The sequence below is a fragment of the Lolium rigidum genome, chromosome 2 (genome assembly GCF_022539505.1).
Source record: "Lolium rigidum isolate FL_2022 chromosome 2, APGP_CSIRO_Lrig_0.1, whole genome shotgun sequence".
Taxonomy (NCBI): Eukaryota; Viridiplantae; Streptophyta; class Magnoliopsida; order Poales; family Poaceae; genus Lolium; species Lolium rigidum.
The window spans coordinates 128,723,663-128,747,182 of record NC_061509.1 but is presented as its reverse complement, the minus strand read 5'-3'; the positions used below and the strand labels follow the sequence as shown (position 1 = coordinate 128,747,182).

The following is a 23,520-nucleotide window of genomic DNA, read 5'->3' as shown; positions in this document are numbered from 1 at the left end:
ACCTCTTCACATACATGTCTACATCCCGCCTCATATTTTGCCAATAGAAGTGATCAGCGAGCATGAGTAGCATCTGCTCACGCCCAAAGTGACCCATCAAACCTCCAGCATGTGATTCATGCAATAAGAGCAAACGCATAGACGATTCTGGAACACATAGTTTGTTAGCTCTAAACAAGAACCCATCATGTATGTGATATTTCTCCCATGCTTTACCAATAGCACACAAGCGATATGGTTCAACAAAATCATGATCAGTGGCATACAAATCACATAGCACTTCTAATCCAGGAATTTTCACATCAAGTTGAGTTAATAACATATTTTTCCTAGATAGAGCATCGGCAACAATATTATCTTTTTCCTTCTTATGCTTAATAATGTATGGAAAAGACTCAATGAACTCAACCCACTTAGCAAGACACCTATGCAAGGTAGATTAAGCTTTCAAATATTTCAAAGCTTCATGATCAGAATGTATGATAAATTATTTTGGCCATAAATAATGTTGCCGAACCTCAAGAACTCTAATTAAAGCATACAATTCTTTATCATAGATAGGATAGTTCAACTTAGCACTAGAAAGTTTCTCAGAAAAATATGCAATTGGGCGACCCTCTTGCATCAGCACACCACCAATTCCAATACCACTAGCATCATATTCAATCTCAAACTGCTTAATGAAATCAGGAAGTGCAAGCAACGGTGTAGAAGTTAACAATCTTTTCAGTTCATCAAAAGCATGATCTTGGGCGACGCCCCACTCAAATGCAACACCCTTTTTAGAAAATTCATTTAAAGGTGCAGCAATAGTACTAAAATTGGGCACAAAACGTCGATAAAGCCCAGCTAGACTATGAAAACTTATCACTTGACTCACGTTCATAAGAGTAGGCCAATTTTTAATTGCTTCAATTTTGGATACGTCTACTTCTACTCCATGCTTAGAGACAACATAACCTCAGAAATATGACCTTATCTTTGCAAAATGTGCACTTCTCAAGATTACCATAGAGTTTATTATCACGCAACACTTGCAAAACATGTCGAATATGTATAGTATGATCAGATTCATTGCGGCTGTAGATTAATATGTCATCAAAGTACACAACCACAAATTTTCCAATAAAAGTACGCAAAACATGGTTCATCAGTCTCATGAAAGTACTAGGTGCATTAGTCAAACCAAAAGGCATTACTAACCACTCATATAAACCAAATTTTGTTTTAAAGGTTGTTTTCCATTCATCCCCCTCTTTCATCCTAATTTGATGATAACCACTATGCAAATCAATCTTAGACAAAACAACAGCACCACTCAATTCATCTAACATATCCTCTAAGCGGGGAATAGGATGACGATATCGAATAGTAATGTTGTTTATCGCTCTACAATCTACACACATGTGCCAAGTAACATCTTTCTTAGGAACTAGAATAACAGGAACAACACAAGGACTAAGGCTTATGTGGATATAACCTTTGTCGAGTAGCGGTTGTACTTGTTTCTGAATTTTCTTCGTCTCTTCAGGGTTCATCCTATATGGCGCCCTATTGGGCAGCGAGGCTCCGGAGATCAAGTCAATTTGATGCTCAATACCACACAATGGTGGCAATCCTGCAGGTACCTCCTCCGGAAACACATCGCTGAATTCCTGCAACACATTAGAAACACCAAGAGAAATAGGGATCATGTCGTTAGAAACCAAAACCTCACCCTTGTACATGAGCACAAGAGGCATGGTTGTAGGATCCTCACTAAATTCTCTCGTATGTTCTTTGGTGGCTAATAGAACTAAGGAATTCACTCTCTCACTTTTCGTTATATCACTCACGACATTACAATTTTCTCGCCTATCGATGGGTGCATCCTCCAAGTGTACTTCCGTTTTCTGACGAGATTCATTGACAATTTGTTGTGGTGACATAGGCTGCAAGTTAATTTTCTTGCCCTTGAACTCCAAGTGATATGTATTGGCGCGACCATTGTGTTCCACAGAACGGTCATAGAGCCATGGCCGACCCAATCGTAGGTGACACACCGTCATAGGAACCACATCAAAATCAATGGAATCCTTATACGGTCCAATCTCAAAATCAACACGCACCATGTGGTTTATCTTCATCTCACCATTATCGCTCAACCACTGAATATAATATGGATGCGGGTGCGGTAGATACTTCAGTTTCAGCTTGGCACACAACTCATTGCTTGCTAGATTGCGACAACTCCCGCCATCAATAATGACTTTGCAAGATTTATCAAGACCAACTAGTGCCTTTGTTTGGAACAAATTGCAGCGTTGAGTAGATGCACTCGGCTGTACATTAAGAGCACGTTGTGACACAACAATAGTGCAAGCTTCAGACAGAAAAGCATCAACACCATCACTGTCATAATCATCATCTTCTGGAGCATATGGAATCAGCATCATCTCCAGTCTCATACTCATCATGGTCATTAATGATCATCACCTTTCGTTTAGGACAATCTCTCTTGAAGTGACCCTTGCCTCCACATGTATGACAATTCATATCGCGATTACGCACCGTAGACATGCTAGAACCACTTGTACTAGCAGCAGGTTCGGGCTTTTTTGTGTTGGACACATTGGAGACCGGCTTGCTAGACGAAGTAGGAAAAGGTGTGGGGCGCGAAGATGGTGTCGGCGCCAAGGATGGGGACGCCCTAGGCGTGTAGCGTCCAGCTCCCGTAGTACGGCCTTTAATTTACGCCTCATCAGCCAACTGTGCTTCAGCTTCTCTTGCATGATGTAGCAGCTGATTCATAGTGGTGTAACTTTGATAACGAACAATGCCTTTGACATTATACTTCAGACCATGTAGGAAACGTTGCATTGTCATCTCAAGTGACTCACGGACACGACCACGCTGCATAAGCATCTCCATCTCCATGTAATAAGCATCAACTGTCATAACACCTTGTCTCAAGAGGGTCAACTTATCATAGATAGATCGCAAATAATTAGTGGGAACGAAACGAGCTTGCATAATTGCCTTCATCTCGCGCCATGTAAGAACTGGCAATTCGTTATCTTCCTGACAAGCACGTGTAACTCCATCCCACCAACGCAATGCATAACCATCAAATTCTGAGGAAGAAGGCTTAACCTTCCTATCTTCAGTATAGTCATGTAGGCGCCATAACTTCTCAATTTTCAGCTCCCAAGTGAGGTATTCTTCAACATCAGCACGTCCTTCCAATTTGGGTATTGAGAACTTTGCCTTACCCAAACCATCGTCTTGCGGTTGTGGAGGGACACGGTGAGCTCCGAGTTCAGCAAAGCCACGGCCACGGTTACCACGTCCAACACCACGACCAACACCACGTGCTTCATCTTGAAGCTCAGCATCTTCATCTTCATGTTGTTGTTGTTGTTGGGTCAAATTCTCAACAGTTCGAGTCAATGCTTGAATATTGCGCTGAATATCCGTCATTTGATCTTGCATTGCATTGGCGGTCTCATTAGTAGTATCCAGCTTCTTGGCGACCTCCTGAACGGTCCCCTTAAGTTCTTCGTCCTGATCGCGGAATTCACGTCGCATCTCATTGCAAAGAGCTTCATACTCCCTCCATGTCATAACATCAACTGCATCCTTGTTTTTCTGGTTAACTATTTTTTCATCACTAAAAGACATGGTTAGTAGATTAGAGAACTAAAACAAATATATATAGTGGTACTCTCACATCTCACTCAAAACTAATAAGAAAAGGTAGTCTTACCGCTCCAAAGTGAATTAGTATTGCTTACCACTTGTAGTAACAACTAGTGCACGGATGTAGCGAAGTGAATATCAAGGGTATAAGAACAGTCACATGGCAAAGCAAGATATATGTGGGGCTGTAGGTAGGATACCTATTTGCACCAATAACAAGCTCTAGCGCTGACCGTAGACAACCAAATATACTCACACAAGGCGATAATGTGGAAATGCAACTATATGGATGAAACAGGTTGCAATGCTCTCGAGAGACGCTAGCAAAGCTCAACAGGACATGCACAAGATTGCAAAGAAAAACATAGGCCTTCACTTGATTCTACTAGCACTTCTCATTTCTTTTTGGATTTTCTTTTTATCACACGCAGCACTTGTAGCTCTTTTTGCTTCTTTTCTATTTTCTCCTTTCTTTTGATTTTATGACACAACTCCTTGTAACACGGCCAACAGATAATGCAAAGCACCAAAACCCTAATGAGCAGTCTGTCGAGCGGTAAAACTAGTCTCTTCTGGTGAAGTTCCTAGTCACTTATATCGAAAGGATGTGGCTATGGTTGGAAACAAGCAAACTGTATGATATGTGTACTCGGAGCAACAAAAACTGTAAACTAGATGATATTGAAACACAAACCCTAGACAATCTACTAGAAGAACGAAAAAGATACGCAAAACAACTACGAAAAGCAACTAAATCTCGAAATTAGTGCAATCTAAGGCTATGGCAAACCCTAAGCCTAACTTTTTATGGCTTTTTCTGGATAGGAAACACTCACAACTCAACTATGGGGTGGATTGTGGATGGCTTACCGAGAAAACTCTGAAATTTGATACCAAGATGATAAGGGGTTGCCCGATCTTCTCAGTAAGCGACGATAGATGTGATGAACACGCGATGAACACAGCGGAAATAACACGATGATGAAGTGGATGATAACTTGTATGACGCAACGAGTCTCTCGATTGGTCCCTATCGCCAATGCAACAGCTCTCAACCCTGCAAGATATTCGCAACTCCACACACTTGCGCACGTAGTCGCCGACCACGAAGCGGTAAGTTGCAATCGTCTAATTCCCAATGGAACAGCAGATCACATAAGACTTTCAGTAGCAAAACACCAAATCAATGCGGATCGATGTAGAGATTCAATAGAGTTGCAAAGCAATCAACTTTGAACTAGGGTTATCTTAAACGTGGTCTAAACCTAATTTGGGGGCGTCCTGGGCACTTATATAGGGGTTCAGGACGACCAGAAGTCGAGAAAATACATTGAAAACCGACCCAGATCGAGATCTGGTCGAGACTGACTGGGACACGGCCAGTCAAGGGGCCGGTCGACCGGGCCAGGGACCAGGCAAGCCGGTTGAAACCGGGCTTAGCACCGGGTGGAGACCGGGCTAGGGGTCCAGAGCCCCTGGATGTGGCCCGGTGTGCACCGGTCCAGGGTCCGGTCGGCGCCGGGCGGATCCGGCGTAGCGCCCGGTCGAACCGAACGGGTGACCGGGCCGACCGGCGTGGCGGCCCGTCAGACCGGGGATGGCGCCGGCCTGGACAACTTCTTCTTCCCTCGCGCATGCCTCCCTCTCCTCCTTCGCGCGTCCATTGGATGTCTTCTTGTCCAGCTTCACGTCCAGCTCCATGTCCAGCTTTACGTCCAGCTGCTCCTCTTCTCCTCGTGCGATGCTTGCTCCACCTTCATACCTGATCATACATAAGTAACAAGACTTAGGCAGTATAAAGTTCTCATCAATCAAAGTATCATTTAGGAACAAGTTCACCTGTTGTTTGAGTAGCTTCGCACGAGCCCTTGTAATGAGTTCAATCCTAACTTCATCGGACTTGAGCTTCACAGCAGCATCGTCTTCATGCATCTTGCAATGATGGAGGTAGTGGATTGGTAGGGATGTCCTCATCATCTTGTATGTTGCAGTTGCAGCATCTAGGTGGCGGCAGCTATGCGGCAAGGTTGTTGTATGGGTGGTGTTACATGGCGGTTTTCTCTGCCTCGTCAATTTTGGTCGGTTTGGACAATAGGTGTAGAATTTGCAAATATAAGAGCTGGGGGTGGGGAGATTTTCCTCGGGTGACTTTATTTTAGGAGACCATTTATGCCAATCCTTTTGGAGAAATTTTCTTTTGCTCCAATTGCTAAAAATATACTAGCAGTAGTGTCTAGGGATTGGGCAAATAAGAGGAAGCCCAGTTTATTGTTGAGTTGGGGTTACCCGTTGACTGACACCTAGGCCTTCCTGCTCTCCATGACAAATGGGACCTATCGAGTGGCTGGGTTCAAAATTCCAGGGAGGAACCGAGGAAGCGCCAATTGTTAGCTCCTAAGCTCTGCCTCGAGTATTATATATAGACCTGAGCTGCCCATTGGTCTTCCCATCCATCCATCCTTGTCTCCTCTCGTCTTCCCCTATTAACTGCGCAAGCAATGGGGAATCCGAAATGGGTCCTGGCGCCATGGGCGGTGCTGCTTCTCCTGCAGCTCGCCTGCGCATCTCACCATGCCCGCATGAGCCTGGAGACCTCGGCCGCGTCGCCGTCGGTCCCAGCCTCCATTGTTAGCCCGCTGCTCAGGACAGGCTACCACTTCCAGCCCCCCATGAACTGGATCAACGGTAAGACATATACTGCTGGTCTACTCTCGCTGGAGTTGTCTGAATTTTCTCTCGTTATGCTCTTCTGTGTCTTCAAGCTAAGCTATATATATCATGTGAGCACACATAGATAGCTACCGAAAGCTTTGCAAGTACTATATGTCTAGCCATTAGAGACATAGCTGTGGAAAGATATGTCTGCAATGCCGATGCTAATTTGAGATGTGTGCTTTGTTCGTCGTCGGGGCAGATAGACATCACAAAGAGCAGAAAATTTAATAAATGTATGTTTGAGAGTTGAAGAAAGGTATAATACAATTTTTTTTACTCTAGTTGTTTGGTTTCTCGTTCATTTGTAGCCAGGTGTTAGTTTGGAGAGCAAAAGATTGCGGCCTTGCAAGGGCGCATCAAAATTAATGGTTTTCTGTATCACCGTGTTAGTTAGGTAGTCTTGCAGCTGTTTTCTTCAAGTCCCTTGAGAAAAGTCGAGCTGCAAACTCATAGTTTTCGTAGTAGTAGCCGACAACGATGAAGTCTTCCAGTCCACCGTGGCCCCGTGCCCGTGGTGGTTCTGGATATAATATTAGAGCTTATCTGTATTTTAATAGTAGTATAAGTTATTGAGTCTTGTTTTCTCTCACAGTGATGCCTGGTTCTAATACTACATTTTTTCTTTGCCTCTCTGTGTCTGATTCTGGTTGCTTGGACGGCAAAACTCGTGGACTCCAGATCCAAATGGTACGACTTCTCCAGCCCATTTCTTGTACTTGTCTCTGTCTTCTACTAGCTACTAGCTACTAGATCTGTCATGTTGTAAGAATAGGAAGATTGCTGCATGTGTGCGGCTGATTTTAAAAATGATGCGAGTATGGAAGACCATACATTTTGTGTAGAAGAATATAACGGATAGGAAATTTTGTATTCGGATTGCACATGCACATGCACATGTGGCAACGTATAGGATGCAGGACCTTCTGCTGCCGACAGCAAGTTGAGCTCAAGCAATAAGCTAGCAGTTTGCATCTACAAGCACGGATTTTGACTAGAGAAATTACAAACCATTTGAGATGCATGCATGAAGTAATGTTGTTAGCTTGAGCTGACATGTTGTTTGGGAATTTTGGGAACGAACAGGGCCGTTGTACTACAAGGGATGGTACCACCTGTTCTACCAGTATAACCCCAAGGGCGCGGTGTGGGGCAACATCATCTGGGCGCACTCGGTGTCCCGCGACCTGATCAACTGGATCGCCCTTGAGCCGGCCATCTCGCCGAGCATCCCGACGGACCAGTACGGCGTGTGGTCCGGTTCGACGACGATCCTCCACGACGGCACTCCGGCGATCCTGTACACGGGGATCGACCGGCCGAGCGTCAACTACCAGATCCAGAATATCGCCTTGCCCAAGAACGCGTCGGACCCTCTCCTCCGGGAATGGTACAAGCCGGGGTACAACCCGATCGCCGTGCCGGTGGCCGGCATAAACGCGACGCAGTTCCGCGACCCGACCACCGCGTGGTTCGCCGGCAAGCACTGGCGTATGCTGGTGGGGGGCCTCCGGCCGGGGACGCTCCGCGGGGAGGCGATCCTGTACCGGAGCCGCGACTTCAAGAACTGGACCCGCGCCCAGCACCCGCTGCACTCGGCGCTGACCGGCATGTGGGAGTGCCCGGACTTCTTCCCGGTGGGCAAGGCCGGGGTGGAGAAGGGCCTGGACACCTCCGAGTACGGCGCGGCGGCGGGCGTGGAGAAGCACGTGCTGAAGAACAGCCTCGACCTCACCCGGATGGACTACTACACCGTCGGCACGTACGACAACGTCAAGGAGCGGTACGTGCCGGACAACCCCACCGGCGACGTCTACCAGCGCCTCCAGTACGACTACGGCAACTTCTACGCGTCCAAGACCTTCTTCGACCCCGTGAAGCAGCGCCGGATCCTCCTGGGGTGGGCCAACGAGTCCGATAGCGTGGCCCACGACAAGGCCAAGGGCTGGGCCGGGATCCAGGTACGAATATCCTCGATGGCTACGGCCGTTTTCAGCTCAAATCTTCTTTGAATCCTTTCCTTGGTAGTAGTAGAATTGATGTGTATGAATGTGGTGGCGTGCAGGCGATTCCCCGGAAGATATGGCTTGACCCCAGCGGCAAGCAGCTGGTGCAGTGGCCGGTGGAGGAGCTCGAGAAGCTCCGGTGTAAGCCTGTTACCGTCGGCGACAAGGTCGTCAAGCCCGGCCAGCATTTTGAGATCACGGGTCTGCAGTCATACCAGGTTAGTGATAACTGTGGAATTTACTGTGCTTAATTAAAAGAGAACAAAAATTCTGCAACTAGCAGATAGTCGTCGCCATCGATGTAGCTTCCGGTCCATGTCGCCATCGATGTAGCTTCCGGTCCATGTCGATCTTATGGGTGACGATTCTTGCTTATTACGTGCGCAATTTCTGCTCCTCCTTCTCGCCATGGACTCCCAAAGTCAGAGGTCCACGGGCTTGCCGTCGCCGCTAGCTGCAGCTCTCGTTTTTAATCTCTCTTATTCACACATCCGCATCACCCGCAAGATTTGAACTTTTTTTGTCAACTAATATCACGTACGTAAGAAAATCTACTATCGACGCCTTGGTGTAGTGCTGTTGGCCAAGAATATTTTACTAGGACGGAGAGCACCGTGCATTCGTGAACAAGTCATAGTTTAACTTGCAAAGAACCTTCGCTTTACTTTCCCTTTTCTTTCCTTTTACCTAGTCCTAGTGTGACTCACGGGTGACAATGCAACAATCTAACCGAGATATTTCTTTCGCAGTCTGACGTGGAGGTGAGCTTCGAGATATCGAGCCTGGATAAGGCTGAGCCCTTCGATCCGGCCTACAGCAACAACGCGCAGAAGCTGTGCGGCATCAAGGGCGCCGATGTCAAGGGCGGGGTAGGGCCTTTTGGGCTGTGGGTGCTGTCCTCTGCCGACCTAGCAGAGAAGACTGCAGTGTTCTTCAGAGTCTTCAAGGATGGATACGGCAAACCTATCGTCCTCATGTGCAGCGACCCCACCAAGTACGACCAAATACCTCTCATGTCCTACATGTCTCTCTTATCCTCTTCTAATGGGCAAATGAAATCGTAATAGAGATATTTGATTGCAAAAAACAGGGTACAAGTAAATCTTCAGAAACCTTGCAGTAACATTTTAGCTCTACTGACCCTGTCTTTCTTTTGTGTCGTTCAGGTCATCTCTTACCCCAGATCTATACAAGCCGACTTTCGCCGGGTTCGTCGACACCGACATTTCGTCCGGGAAGATCTCTCTGAGAAGCTTGGTACCAACTTCACTTTCATAACATCGCTTTAACTAGTAATGCACCTCAGAACTAAATTTGTGTTGACCAACATTAATCTTTGTCTTTAGATCGATCGGTCGGTGGTTGAGAGCTTCGGCGCGGGAGGGAAGACCTGCATCCTATCAAGGGTGTACCCGTCTATGGCCCTAGGGAAAGACGCGCACCTTCACGTGTTCAACAACGGGGAGACGGATATCAAGGTGTCCAAGCTGACCGCGTGGGAGATGAAGAGACCATTGATGAATGGCGCCTAAGCATGCACCATCTCCGACGAGTTTTCGCTTCCTCGCATTTCGTGGTTTCACTTCACTGATATTCAGTCCCTCGATTGCTCACTCAAGAGCTCTATGATCACATATGATTTGCAAATTTTGTTGCAAAATTCATGGGTTGGGTACCGTGGTGTACGTACAAATAAAGATATTGTTTAATTTCCACGCGTCTAAATATAATAATAAAGAGCTAGCTTCATATTTTTCCTATCTCCCTTGAGATATCTCCCTCCTTGCTATGCATGTCACAGGATCAGATTGATGATGCTAACATGACTGAAATCTGACGAGCTAAGTACTGGATAAACCTGTAGTATTATTGTTCCCAGTACCTTTACGATAAAGTGACACCAAGTTCTTTCTTTACTGCAAGTCATGTGTGGCTTCATAAAAAAATGACAATTTCTTCGAAACAAAAACATGGTCCTCGTTTTGGATATAATAGAAATAGTGGAAGATTAACGCCTACAATCTGCCACAAAATTGTCATCATAGTTGGAATCTCGGACAAAAAAAGGTCGTAGGTGCGTGTGCTCGTAGTGGCATAAACACACAAATTAGAAAACGGAAGCTCCTAGCTAGTGGTGTATGGAGGGCGGCGTCTTTACCATTAGTATGAAAAGCTTCCGGCAATCCGGAAAAGAAATTTATACTATGTAAGCTGTAGCTATCTCCAGGTGAGGATCTGGCCTGAAGACAAACAACAAACGTACATGGTCATGTCAAACCACATATAAATATACTCCATTCGAAAAGCTACACATAATAACAAATAAATGTGTGAAGAACGAGTCGCACCCATATTGATATTGCAACGCGCACAAGGCACAGTGAAAGTCTACGGTCATCAGGGATGAGTTGCTGCCCCTTAAGCAAGCACGTCGAGCTAGGGAACCCAAATGGATTGGCTTGTACGCGGATTGCCATCTCCGATCTGACGCAAATCCAATATCAAAGACAATATGTTTTAGTTCGTTTGGATTGAACCGAGGACACAAAATTGACCATGATATCCCTTATTTGTTTGGGTCGGGGGCAACCCCAATGCCCTCCCTCGCGTAAAACAATTTATTGATAAACTTTATAGATAGTACCAAACCTACTTTACATGGTTGCCCCAACTGCCTTTGAGCGCTCGGTGCCTCCTGCAGCTCGGAGGCCTTTATGGTGAGCGCGAGCGCCTCCTCCTCGTCCACTCCTTCCAGCATGATGGGGAGCTGGTCCTCTGTGCCCTCGCCCCAGCCCAGCACCGCGACTCCAACGACGGCTACTACTTCACCGGCATCGGCGATCGCTACGTCGACGATGCCCACCATCGTCCCCAATTTCTCGGTTGAGGAAATCACTTGATTCCCGCATTGCCGACTGGCCGGTGTGCCCCTTTTTTTTGGTTCGTCGGACATTTCAATGTCGTGATTTGCGATGAAGTGTTCGTCGAGACTTCCATTTATGATGAGGATATCCTATCTATTGATACAACCGATGTATCTACAGCCCTACAAATACAAGGACCAATCACTCGAGCTCGTGCCAAACAACTTAATTATCGGGTACTTTCATTTCTTGGAACTATTCCTCACATACATGAGAATATGATGCTGCCTGAATCAGATGTGTTTGTTACTCTTAGAAATGATGGACCTAGCATGGATGAGAAGGACAAACATTGGAGTATGATCACACATGAGGAAGATGGCAGCAACCATATGAGGATTGAAGGGGACGCCGCAAGTGGAGATTTCAGAACTTTAAAGTCACCATAATGATGATTGAAGACTTGGACAAAATACACAAGATTATACTTCATAATTTCGTCCATAGCATAATATGGTGCTGCGTCACCTTTAGTTTTGGGCCAGGCTCATGTTATTTTCGCGGGATTTAAGTCAGCCACCGTTTAGAGTCCATATTGGAGGGGAAAAGGCCTTCTAGGGTTTGGTTCGTTCACCATATCTATGGCTGGCCGAAAAACCACCTTTTTTATCCTTTAAATACCACCATATCCGTCACGGATTTTGATTAGACTAAAAGTTAGCCATTGCTGCAACTCTTCGTGTACTTCTCTTGAGGCCAACACCCAGAACAAGACCGACTATTCGGAATTCCACCTTTTCAATAAAGCTTTCATCTATATCCACAATAATTTTGATTGCATTATTAGTTCATACTTGTTCTCGATTTCAGGTAGGAATCCGCAAGATCAGTAACTCCCGGAGATTGTCCTAGCGATTGCATTGACGCACGAGTTTTGCACATGTAGTCGGATCATCAAGCACGAACTCCACCAACAATTCGACATATCCTCCTATCATGAAAAGATCGGACACCTTTGCCCTATCAATTTGCGAGACAATAATCCTGTGGGTGCGAAATCTGGTCGGCCTATGTTTTAAGTTTCGAATTTTGGGGCGGGCGTTTTAGGGGTGCGGCTGGGCGCCAGTGCCCCCCTATTTAGGGGTTACGAGCCGGCACCTACCCATACAGTCAGGCGCCGGACGCCATACGGGGGGACGAGTGGATATGCTCTTATGAACAGTACTGTTACTCGCCAACTGCAAAAATCTTCCATAGTTCCATGTAGACAAGAACTCGCGAGAGGTGCCTTGTGAAAGCATGTACCGCGCAAATGCTCCATGCATTTTTTCTTCAAAAAAGGTGCTTTATTACTCAAAGTTTGACGTAATACACCCGGCCTCTCCATAGCTAGGATGCACACAGCCGTTCCAGGTTACAATCCAAGCACAAATAGTTCAACACAAAATAGGGATATAAAGCTAACAAGCGTATCATGGTGAAGGAGCTGCTATCCGCAGACTATGCAGCCACCCATGTTGGATAATAAACTCTCCATATTGGATAATAAACTCCTTGACCGAATTTTCCAATCGTGTAGATACCTCTGTAAAGAGGTCACGGTCTTCCAAGCACTGAAGCGGCGACCATAAACGGAGCGTAGCCGTAGACCGGTAAATTACCTGCATAAGAGAAGAATTTTTTTCATTAAAAACCTTGTCATTTCTACACAGTCAAAGCGACCATATGACGGCTAACGCTCCCACCCTGATAAGGCTCCTAAACCTAACATCTACCCCATTTAGACAATTGCCAAAAATGTTTGCGATGATACGGGGAGGGTATAAGGTAGATCCTATCTGAATGATTGACCATATAGCTTTCGCAAACTGGCACTGGAAGAAGAGGTGTTTAATTGTCTCGTCTACGTGATAGAAAACACATTTCTTACAACCGTGCCAGTTCCTTTTTGGAAGGTTATATTTGGTGAGGATAACACCACGGCGTAGGTACCAAACAAATACCTTCGTCTTTAATGGTATCCTCAGCTTCCAAATCCTTTTATTATTATAGATCGGTTGAATGGGTTGAATTAATGCTTCATACATGGATCTTACTGAGAATTTGCCACTCTTGGTAAGCTCCCAGCGGAATATATCTTTCCCTTGAACTAGTTGGATTGAATCTAATCTCTCTAACAATTCGTTCCAACTGGTTAAACGGGGACCGACTACATTACGCCTAAAAGTCATAGCTGGTGGAGAAGTTTCCATCACCCTCTGAAGGGTTACATCTTTATCGTGTGCGATCCTGTACAAAGCTGGATATTGTTCCCGGAGCGTGGTTGTCCCCAACCACTTATCCTCCTAGAATCGAATCTCCGACCCATCCTGTTGTGGGTATACTTTATGGGTATATCAACGACATGGTCTAGATCCGGCAAGCATCGGTGGCCCATAGGCGGTGATGGTGGCATATGGCCCATCGGGCGGCCCAGTTGCTGTTGATAGAAGATGAATGAAGTCCAGCCCAGGAACAGGAGCCGGATCTCAACTGACCTATGCAAGTAGTCGGATCCATGGAGGCACACGAAGTATCCGGATCCAGTACGGCGTATAAGGAAAGGTGGATCATTTACGTGCACGGAAATGTAATATTCCATAGTTAGGCATCTTGTATTCCGGCTAGGACTCTCCATGTAAACCCTAGATCCTGGCGCCTTTATAAGCCAGATCCCGGGAGCCCTAGAGGCACAACCACAACTCATTGTAACAACGTGAAAGCACCCAGATAATTCTAGACAAGCAGCAGTAGGCCCTGTCATCGTGCACGTGTTCCGAAGCTGGGTAAATCGCGTACCACCGTCCCGAAGATTTTCCGCCCGATGGCCCCTACTTCTTCTCACCCTCGTGAGGATCCCTCCTCCGAGGTACCGTCGAATAGGCAACGACACATCCCTAATGGAGAAAGACCCATAGGGGAAGAAGTGCTTCTTAGTAGCCATAATGGCAGGCCAAAAGTGTGAATCTCCGGTTTTCCAAGAAACCTGAGAAAACGCCTTGGAGCCTACATACTTCCTCCTCAACAAGTTTTGCCAGACCCCATCCTCGGTTAAGAAGCTGGCCAACCATTTACCTAGTAGGGCCATGTTCTTAATCTCTAGATCATGGATACCAAGTCCACCTTGATCTTTGGGTCGACAGACAACACTCCATTTTGTTAACCGATATTTTTTCTTCTCACTATCTCCTTGCCAGAAGAATCTTGATCGGAGGTAATCCAATCTATGAAGAATTTCTTTCGGCAATTGGAAGAATGATATCATATACATCACCATACTTGTGAGTACTGAATTTATGAGTACCAATCTACCACCAAGAGATAGTAATTTTCCTTTTCAACTACTCAGTCTTTTCTGCAATCTCTCCTCGACCATTTTCCATTCAGCTAGAGTCACTCTCCGATGGTGAATCAGAATACTTAGGTAGCTAATTGGAAAAGAGCCTAAACCGCATCCGAATAACTCGGTATATTGGTCGGCTTCGTCTTGGGCTTCACCGAAACAAAAACAATTCACTCTTATGGAAATTAATCTTTAGACCAGATAACTGCTCGAAAGCTGAGAGGATTAATTTCAGATTTCTTGCCTTATCAAGGTCATGATCCATAAATAGAATTGTATCATCGGCATACTGCAAAATAGACAGACCCCCATCAACCAGATGGGGTACCACTCCTTCAATCTGGCCATCTACCTTCGCACGCTGAATTAAAATGGCAAGCATATCCGCGACAATGTTAAATAACATTGGAGATAGCGGATCTCCTTGCCTCAACCCTTTCTTTGTTTGGAAATATATTCCTACGTCATCATTGACTTTTATAGCGACACTTCCACCAAAGATAAAGTTATTAATTAAAGCGCGTCATTCAGGAGAAAAGCCTTTCATTCGTAGTGTTTGTTGTAGGAAAGTCCATTTGACTTTATCATAAGCTTTTTTAAAGTCGATTTTAAGGATAAACCCATTCAACTTTTTGCGGTGCATCTCATGAACCGTTTCATGCAAAGTCACAACACCATCTAGGATGTATCGACCTTGCATAAAAGCGGTTTGAGTTGGGCGCACTACTTGATCAGCCACTGAATTAAGTCTAATAGTAGCAACCTTTGTAAAAGTTTTGAAGCAAACATTAAGGAGACAGATTGGTCTAAACTGCTGAATACGATACGCATCGTTAACTTTTGGAAGAAGAATGATTTCCCCAAAGTTAAACCGGAACAATTCAAGTTGCCCAGCATGGAGTTGTTGAAACAACTCTACTAGGTCTTTTTTAATAGTATCACATAATGTTTGATAGAACTCCCGGAGCCTTGATATGATCCATTTGGAAAACCGCTTTCCTCATCTCTTCCTATGTATATGGGGCGGTAAGGGCGGCGTTCTCCTGAGGTGACACTTGTGGGATATCATCTATTCTGGATTCATCCAGAGATATATGTGACTCCTCAGGTGCCCCAAATAAACTTTTATAGTACGAAGTGATGTAAGACTTTAATTTCTCATGTCCCTCGATCGTGGCATCAGCTTGTATGAGGGAGTCAATACGTTTCTTTCTGTGCATGCCATTGGCAACACTGTGAAAGTATCTCGTATTGGAATCTCCCTCTAATAAGAATTGAGCCTTTGATCTCTGGTACCATTTGAGTTCCTCCTCGCGTAATAAACCGGCTAACTTTGCATTGTATAGATTCTTAAGATCAAGTTCATGCGTTGTTAGTCGTCTAAATTCCGTGATTGCCTCTAACTCGTCAATTGACGTTGAAAGGCTGAGTTTCTCCTGTTTGAGTTGTCCAGTCATGTGTCGCGCCCACCCTCATAGGTATTTTCGCACAGCCCTAAGCTTGTTATTCCACCTTTGGATAGGAGAACCCGCGATGTACTGCTAGTCCCATAGATTTTTAACCATATCCGAGAAACCCTCTCTATGTAACCATCCAAGTTCGAATTTGAACGAACGTTTACGAGGCGGAGAAGGGACCCTAGTAGTTAATAGTATGGGAGCATGATCCGACAAAATTCAATTCGAGGTAGAACACGTACCGAGACCAGAGGGAATTTCAATTCCCAGTCTGAGTCCATTAGTAATCTATCTAACTTCTCATATGTCGGATCAGGAAGACTATTAGCCCAGGTGAATTACCTCCTAGTCATTGATATTTCCTTCAGGTCCAAACTGTCTATGACAATATTGTACAGGAAAGACCAATGACTGTCAAACCTGCCCTTAGTCTTCTCATGTGGATATCTAAGCAAGTTAAAATCCCCTCCTATGATAATGGGTGTGGATTATCCTTCGCCAGATTAACCAACTCTCGAATAAAAGCCGGTTTGAAGGCATCCTAAGCCACCCCATAGACCGACACTAAACTCCAAATGAAACTATCAGATTTATTCCGTATGTGAAGCTTTATATGAAAGTCACCACGAGAATTATCCAATATATCCATAGTCGAAGTTCGGACGCCTATAAGCAAACCCCCGGACCGACCCCTGGGAGGTCGCGACACCCAAGCGAAGTCTTCACCACTAGAAAGGCAGTTTAGAAAACTTGTGGAGTAGTGTCGTTTCCCAGTCTCAGAGATCCTAATAAAATCTAAAGCATGATCACGAATGGAATCAGAAATGTGTAAGTGTTTAGCCAAGTCACTAAGACATCTGCTATTCTTAAACATGCCATTAATTTGAAAACATTAGAAGTTTTACCCATCCTTGTCTTTTTATTAGGCCAAGTGCTTTTTTTAATAGAAGTGGCTCTAGACTTGCGATCTTTTGCTTTGAGTTCATAACATGAACTAAGCATCGCATCGTCTAGACCAACTTCTGATACCTCCCCTACAATATGTGTGAGTAGCTGGCCATCCGAAATGGTGTACGCTTCATCATCATCATCATCACTTGTATGGGAGGTATCCGACTTGCTCTTCAACACAGGAGTACATTTAAATCTATCAAAATCCATGTGTTTCAGTGCCTTAGTCGAAACAGAAACTAAATCAAAGGAAGTACCCAACAAAACGCCTAGATTATTCAACTTGGAAGAATTCTGCGGCGTGGAAAAAGAAAGAAAGGACTTATCACTTGAAACAATACCTGCAGAGTCGAGGTTTGATGCCGCCTTGCGTCGCATGGCCTTGGCCATCGAGTCCCCATCCGTCACCTCGGCACCATCCCCTGCCAGCCCATGCTGCGTGCTCCTACGCGATGGGGTGTCAGGCATGGTGCGCCGCGAGTTCGCCACCTTGGGAGGAGGAGTGGGCGATGCAGGCCCCCCCGGTGGCAGAAGCATCATGCGGTATGCCTACCGCAAACATCGAGGTCGAAGACGGTGAAGACACGGTGTGATGAGGCCGGCCACCCTCGTCATGCTACGGCAGCTCCAGGGGCGACGTATCCTCCATGCCATGCCCAGCCCTCGGGGAAGCCGCGCTCGCAGCCAACGCCTTGGGAGCAGCGGCCGGCTTGATGGCCATGGAGGCACTCGTCGTAGCAGCATTGCTGACCATGGCGTGCTGCATGGTAGCAGCAGCATTCCCCGGCAGCGTGTGCTGCATGGTATCAGCAGCGGCTGGCTGTACAAGCTGCACGGCAGCCACAGCAGCGCCCGGTTGAATGAGCTGCATGGCCGCGGCTGCAGCGTCCAGCTGCGAGTGTTGCACAGCAGCTGTAGCAGCTCCTGGCTGCTTGTGCTGCACGCTAGTGATACGTCTCCGACGTATCGATAATTTCTTGTGTTCCATGCCACATTATTGATGATATCTACATGTTATATGCACATTTTATGTCATATTTATGCGTTTTATGGAACTAACCTATTGACGAGATGCCGAAAGGCCAGTTCCTGTTTTCTGCTGTTTTTGGTTCCGTAAATCCTAGTAAGGAAATATTCTCGGAATCGGACGAAATCAAGACCCAGGTTCCTATTTTTCCACGAAGCTTCCAGAACACCCGGGAAGGACCAGAGGGGGGCCACAGGCCCACCAGACCATAGGCCGGTGCGGCCTGGGTGTGGCCCGCGCCACCCTATGGTGTCACCGCCTCGTCGCCCCTCCGACTCCGCCTCTTCGCCTATAAGAAGCCCCTCAACCTAAAACCACGATACGGAAAAGCCACGGTACGAAAAACCTTCCAGAGCCGCCGCCATCGCGAAGCCAAGATCTGGGGGACAGGAGTCTCTGTTCCGGCACGCCGCCGGGACGGGGAAGTGCCCCGGAAGGCTTCTTCATCAACACCACCGCCATCTCCATCAACACTGCTTGTCTCCCATGAGGAGGGAGTAGTTCTCCATCGAGGCTCGGGGCTGTACCGGTAGCTATGTGGTTAATCTCTCTCCTATGTGCTTCAATACAATAATCTCATGAGCTGCCCTACATGATTGAGATTCATATGATGATGCTTGTAATCTAGATGTCATTATGCTAGTCAAGTGGGTTTTACTTATGTGATCTCCGGAGACTCCTTGTCCCACGTGTGTAAAGGTGACTAGTGTGTGCACCGTGTGGGTCTCTTAGGCTATATTTCACAGAATACTTATTCACCGTTATGAATGGCGTAGTGAAGTGCTTATTTATATCTCTTTATGATTGCAATGTGTTTTGTATCACAATTCATCTATGTGCTACTCTAGTGATGTTATTAAAGTAGTCTATTCCTCCTGCATGGTGTAAAGGTGACTAGTGTGTGCACCATGTGGTTCTTGTCGTAGGCTATGATCATGATCTCTTGTAGATTGTGAAGTTAACTATTACTGTGATGGTATTGATGTGATCTATTTGGTTATGTTGATCTTTCATGCACTCTAAGGTTATTTAAATATGAACATTGAATTGTGGAGCTTGTTAACTCCGGCATTGAGGGTTCGTGTAATCCTACGCAATGGTGTTCATCATCCAACAAGAGTGTAGAGTATGCATTTATCTATTCTGTTATGTGATCAATGTTGAGAGTGTCCACTAGTGAAAGTATGATCCCTAGGCCTTGTTCCTAAATATCGCTATCGCTGCTTATTTACTGATTTACTGCGTTACTACTGCTGCGTTACTACTGCTCATACTTATTTATACCACCTGTATTTCACTATCTCTTAGCCGAACTAGTGCACCTATTAGGTGTGTTGGGGACACAAGAGACTTCTTGCTTTGTGGTTGCAGGGTTGCATGAGAGGGATATCTTTGACCTCTTCCTCCCTGAGTTCGATAAACCTTGGGTGATCCACTTAAGGGAAACTTGCTGCTGTTCTACAAACCTCTGCTCTTGGAGGCCCAACACTGTCTACAAAAATAGAAGCACCCGTAGACATCAAGCTATTTTCTGGCGCCGTTGCCGGGGAACGAAGGAAAGCTACACCATTTCCTCCCTCGTCAACCACGCGCCAGTTGTGGACAGCAAGATATTTTCTGGCGCCGTTGCCGGGGAGGAAAGGTAAAAGGTACTCACACTCCGGATCTCGGCTACTAAGCTATTTTCGCCGTTGTAAGTACTCGAAGCTATTTCCTTTAGATCCTGCAATTGCATCTTTTTGTTTCTTGTTTACACTAGTTTGGCATAATGGACCACGAGTGAGCTTCTTATTCTATTTCCTGATTTAAGACATGGATGGTTTGATGCGAAAATTAAAAAACCTATGGAACATATTAGTATGAACGCTTTGAACACCATTGTTGCTAATGATATGGAAAATTCTAAGCTTGGGGAAGCTGGTTTTGATGAGCATGATATTTTTAGTCCCCCAAGCATTGAGGAGAAAATTTACTTTGGTGATACTTTGCCTCCTATTTATGATGATTATAATGATAGTGGTCTTTTGGTGCCACCTACTATGGAGAGTAAATTTTGTTGTGATTATACTATGCCTCCTACACTTGATGAGAATAATAATGATAGCTACTTTGTTGAATTTGCTCCCACTACAACTAATAAAATTGATTATGCTTATGTGGAGAGTAATAATTTTATGCATGAGACTCATGATAAGAATGCTTTATGTGATAGTTATATTGTTGAGTTTGCTCATGATGCTACTGAAAGTTATTATGAGAGAGGAAAATATGGTTGTAGAAATTTTCATGTTACTAAAATGCCTCTCTATGTGCTGAAATTTTTGAAGCTACACTTGTTCTATCTTCCTATACTTGTTACTTTGCTCCTCATGAACTTGTTTATTTACAAGATTCCTTTTCATAGGAAGCATGTTAGGTTTAAATTTGTTTTGAATTTGACTCTTGATGCTCTCTTTTGCTTCAAATACTATTTCTTGCGAGTGCATCATTAAAACTGCTCAGCCCATCTTAACGGCTATAAAGAAAGAACTTCTTGGGAGATAACCCATGTGTTATTTTGCTACAGTACTTTGTTTTATATTTGTGTCTTGGAAGTTGTTTACTACTGTAGCAACCTCTTCTTATCTTAGTTTTGTGTTTTGTTCTGCCAAGTAAAGTCTTTGATAGTAAAGTGAATACTAGATTTGGATTACTGCGCAGAAACAGATTTCTTTGCTGTCACGAATCTGGGTCTAATTCTCTGTAGGTAACTCAGAATATTATGCCAATTTACGTGAGTGATCCTCAGATATGTACGCAACTTTCATTCAATTTGGGCATTTTCATATGAGCAAGTCTGGTGCCCTTTTAAAATTCGTCTTTACGAACTGTTCTGTTTTGACAGATTCTGCCTTTTATTTCGCATTGCCTCTTTTGCTATGTTGGATGAATTTCTTTGATCCATTAATGTCCGGTAGCTTTATGCAATGTCCAGAAGTGTTAAGAATGATTGTGTCACCTCTGAACATGTTAATTTTTATTGTGCACTAACCCTCTAATGAGTTGTTTTGAGTTTGGTGTGGAGGAAGTTTTCAAGGGTCAAGAGAGAAGGATGATATACTATGATCAAGAAGAGTGAAGAGTCTAAGCTTGGGGATGCCCCCGTGGTTCATCCCTGCATATTTCAAGAAGACTCAAGCATCTAAGCTTGGGGATGCCGAAGGCATCCCCTTCTTCATCGACAAATTATCAGGTTCCTTCTCTTGAAACTATATTTTTATTCGGCCACATCTTATGTATTTTACTTGGAGCGTCTGTGTGCTTTTGTTTTTGTTTTTGTTTGAATAAATGCTTGTGTGGGAGAGAGACACACTCCGCTGGTTCATATGAACACATGTGTTCTTAGCTTTTAATGTTCATGGCGAAGGTTGAAACTGCTTCGTTAATTGTTATATGGTTGGAAACGGGAAATGCTACATGTAGTAATTGGTAAAATGTCTTGGATAATTTGATACTTGGCAATTGTTGTGCTCATGTTTAAGCTCTTGCATCATATACTTTGCACCTATTAATGAAGAAATACATAGAGCTTGCTAAAATTTGGTTTGCATAATTGGTCTCTCTAAAGTCTAGATAATTTCTAGTATTGAGTTTGAACAACAAGGAAGACGGTGTAGAGTCTTATAATGTTTACAATATGTCTTTTATGTGAGTTTTGCTGCACCGGTTCATCCTTGTGTTTGTTTCAAATAACCTTGCTAGCCTAAACCTTGTATCGAGAGGGAATACTTCTCATGCATCCAAAATCCTTGAGCCAACCACTATGCCATTTGTGTCCACCATACCTACCTACTATATGGTATTTCTCCGCCATTCCAAAGTAAATTGCTTGAGTGCTACCTTTAAAATTCCATCATTCGCCTTTACAATATATAGCTCATGGGACAAATAGCTTAAAAACTATTGTGGTATTGAATATGTACTTATGCACTTTATCTCTTATTAAGTTGCTTGTTGTGCGATAACCATGTTTCTGGGGACGCCATCAACTATTTGTTGAATATCATGTGAGTTGCTATGCATGTCCGTCTTGTCTGAAGTAAGAGAGATCTCCACTTTAATGGTTAGAGCATGCATATTGTTAGAGAAGAACACTGGGCCGCTAACTAAAGCCATGAATCATGGTGGAAGTTTCAGTTTTGGACACATATCCTCAATCTCATATGAGAACACTAATTGTTGCTACATGCTTATGCATTAAAGAGGAGTCCATTATCTGTTGTCTATGTTGTCCCGGTATGGATGTCTAAGTTGAGAATAATCAAAAGCGAGAAATCTAAAATGCGAGCTTTCTCCTTAGACCTTTGTACAGGCGGCATAGAGGTACCCCTTTGTGACACTTGGTTAAAACATGTGTATTGCGATGATCCCGGTAGTCCAAGCTAATTAGGACAAGGGGCGGGCACTATTAGTATACTATGCATGAGGCTTGCAACTTGTAAGATATAATTTACATAACTCATATGCTTTATTACTACCGTTGACAAAATTGTTTCATGTTTTCAAAATAAAAGCTCTAGCACAAATATAGCAATCGATGCTTTCCTCTTTGAAGGACCTTTCTTTTACTTTTATGTTGAGTCAGTTCACCTATTTATCTCCACCTCAAGAAGCAAACAGTTGTGTGAACTGTGCATTGATTCCTACATACTTGCATATTGCACTTGTTATATTGCTTTGCATTGACAAACTATCATGAGATATACATGTTACAAGTTGAAAGCAACCGCTGAAACTTAATCTTCCTTTGTGTTGCTTCAATACCTTTACTTTGATTTATTGCTTTATGAGTTAACTCTTATGCAAGACTTATTGATGCTTGTCTTGAAAGTACTATTCATGAAAAGTCATTGCTTTATGATTCAGTTGTTTACTCATGTCATTACCATTGTTTTGATCGCTGCATTCATTACATATGTTTACAATATGATCAAGTTTATGATGGCATGTCACTCCAGAAATTATCTTTGTTATCGTTTACCTGCTCGGGACGAGCAGAACTAAGCTTGGGGATGCTGATACGTCTCCGACGTATCGATAATTTCTTGTGTTCCATGCCACATTATTGATGATATCTACATGTTATATGCACATTTTATGTCATATTTATGCGTTTTACGGAACCGACCTATTGACGAGATGCCGAAAGGCCGGTTCTCGTTTTCTCGCTGTTTTTGGTTCCGGAAATCCTAGTAAGGAAATATTCTCGGAGTCGGACGAAATCAAGACCCAGGTTCCTATTTTTCCACGAAGCTTCCGAACACCCGGGAAGGACCGGAGGGGGCCACAGGCCAACCAGACCATAGGCCGGCGCGGCCTGGGTGTGGCCCGCGCCACCCTATGGTGTCGCCGCCTCGTCGCCCCTCCGACTCCGCCTCTTCGCCTATAAGAAGCCCCTCGACCT

The 23,520-nt window shown here is 44.6% G+C and overlaps 1 protein-coding gene across 1 annotated transcript; it reads left to right on the top strand.

Moving 5' to 3' along the window:
• Positions 1-6,140: 6,140 nt before the first annotated feature.
• LOC124692345 (beta-fructofuranosidase, insoluble isoenzyme 1-like) lies at positions 6,141-10,153 on the top strand. The gene is made up of 7 exons (XM_047225697.1): positions 6,141-6,363; positions 7,072-7,080; positions 7,477-8,351; positions 8,456-8,614; positions 9,146-9,390; positions 9,563-9,653; positions 9,743-10,153. The coding sequence occupies exons 1-7, from the start codon at positions 6,177-6,179 to the stop codon at positions 9,926-9,928; spliced, it is 1,752 nt and encodes a 583-aa protein (XP_047081653.1). The 5' UTR covers positions 6,141-6,176; the 3' UTR covers positions 9,929-10,153.
• Positions 10,154-23,520: the final 13,367 nt, after the last annotated feature.

Coding starts and splice junctions, on each gene's coding strand:
- LOC124692345 (XM_047225697.1), top strand. CDS start 6,177: ATGGGGAATCCGAAATGGGTCCTGGCGCCATGGGCGGTGCTGCTTCTC. Junction 8,615..9,145: donor CGGGTCTGCAGTCATACCAG/GTTAGTGATAAC, acceptor TTTCTTTCGCAG/TCTGACGTGGAGGTGAGCTT. Junction 9,654..9,742: donor AGATCTCTCTGAGAAGCTTG/GTACCAACTTCA, acceptor CTTTGTCTTTAG/ATCGATCGGTCGGTGGTTGA.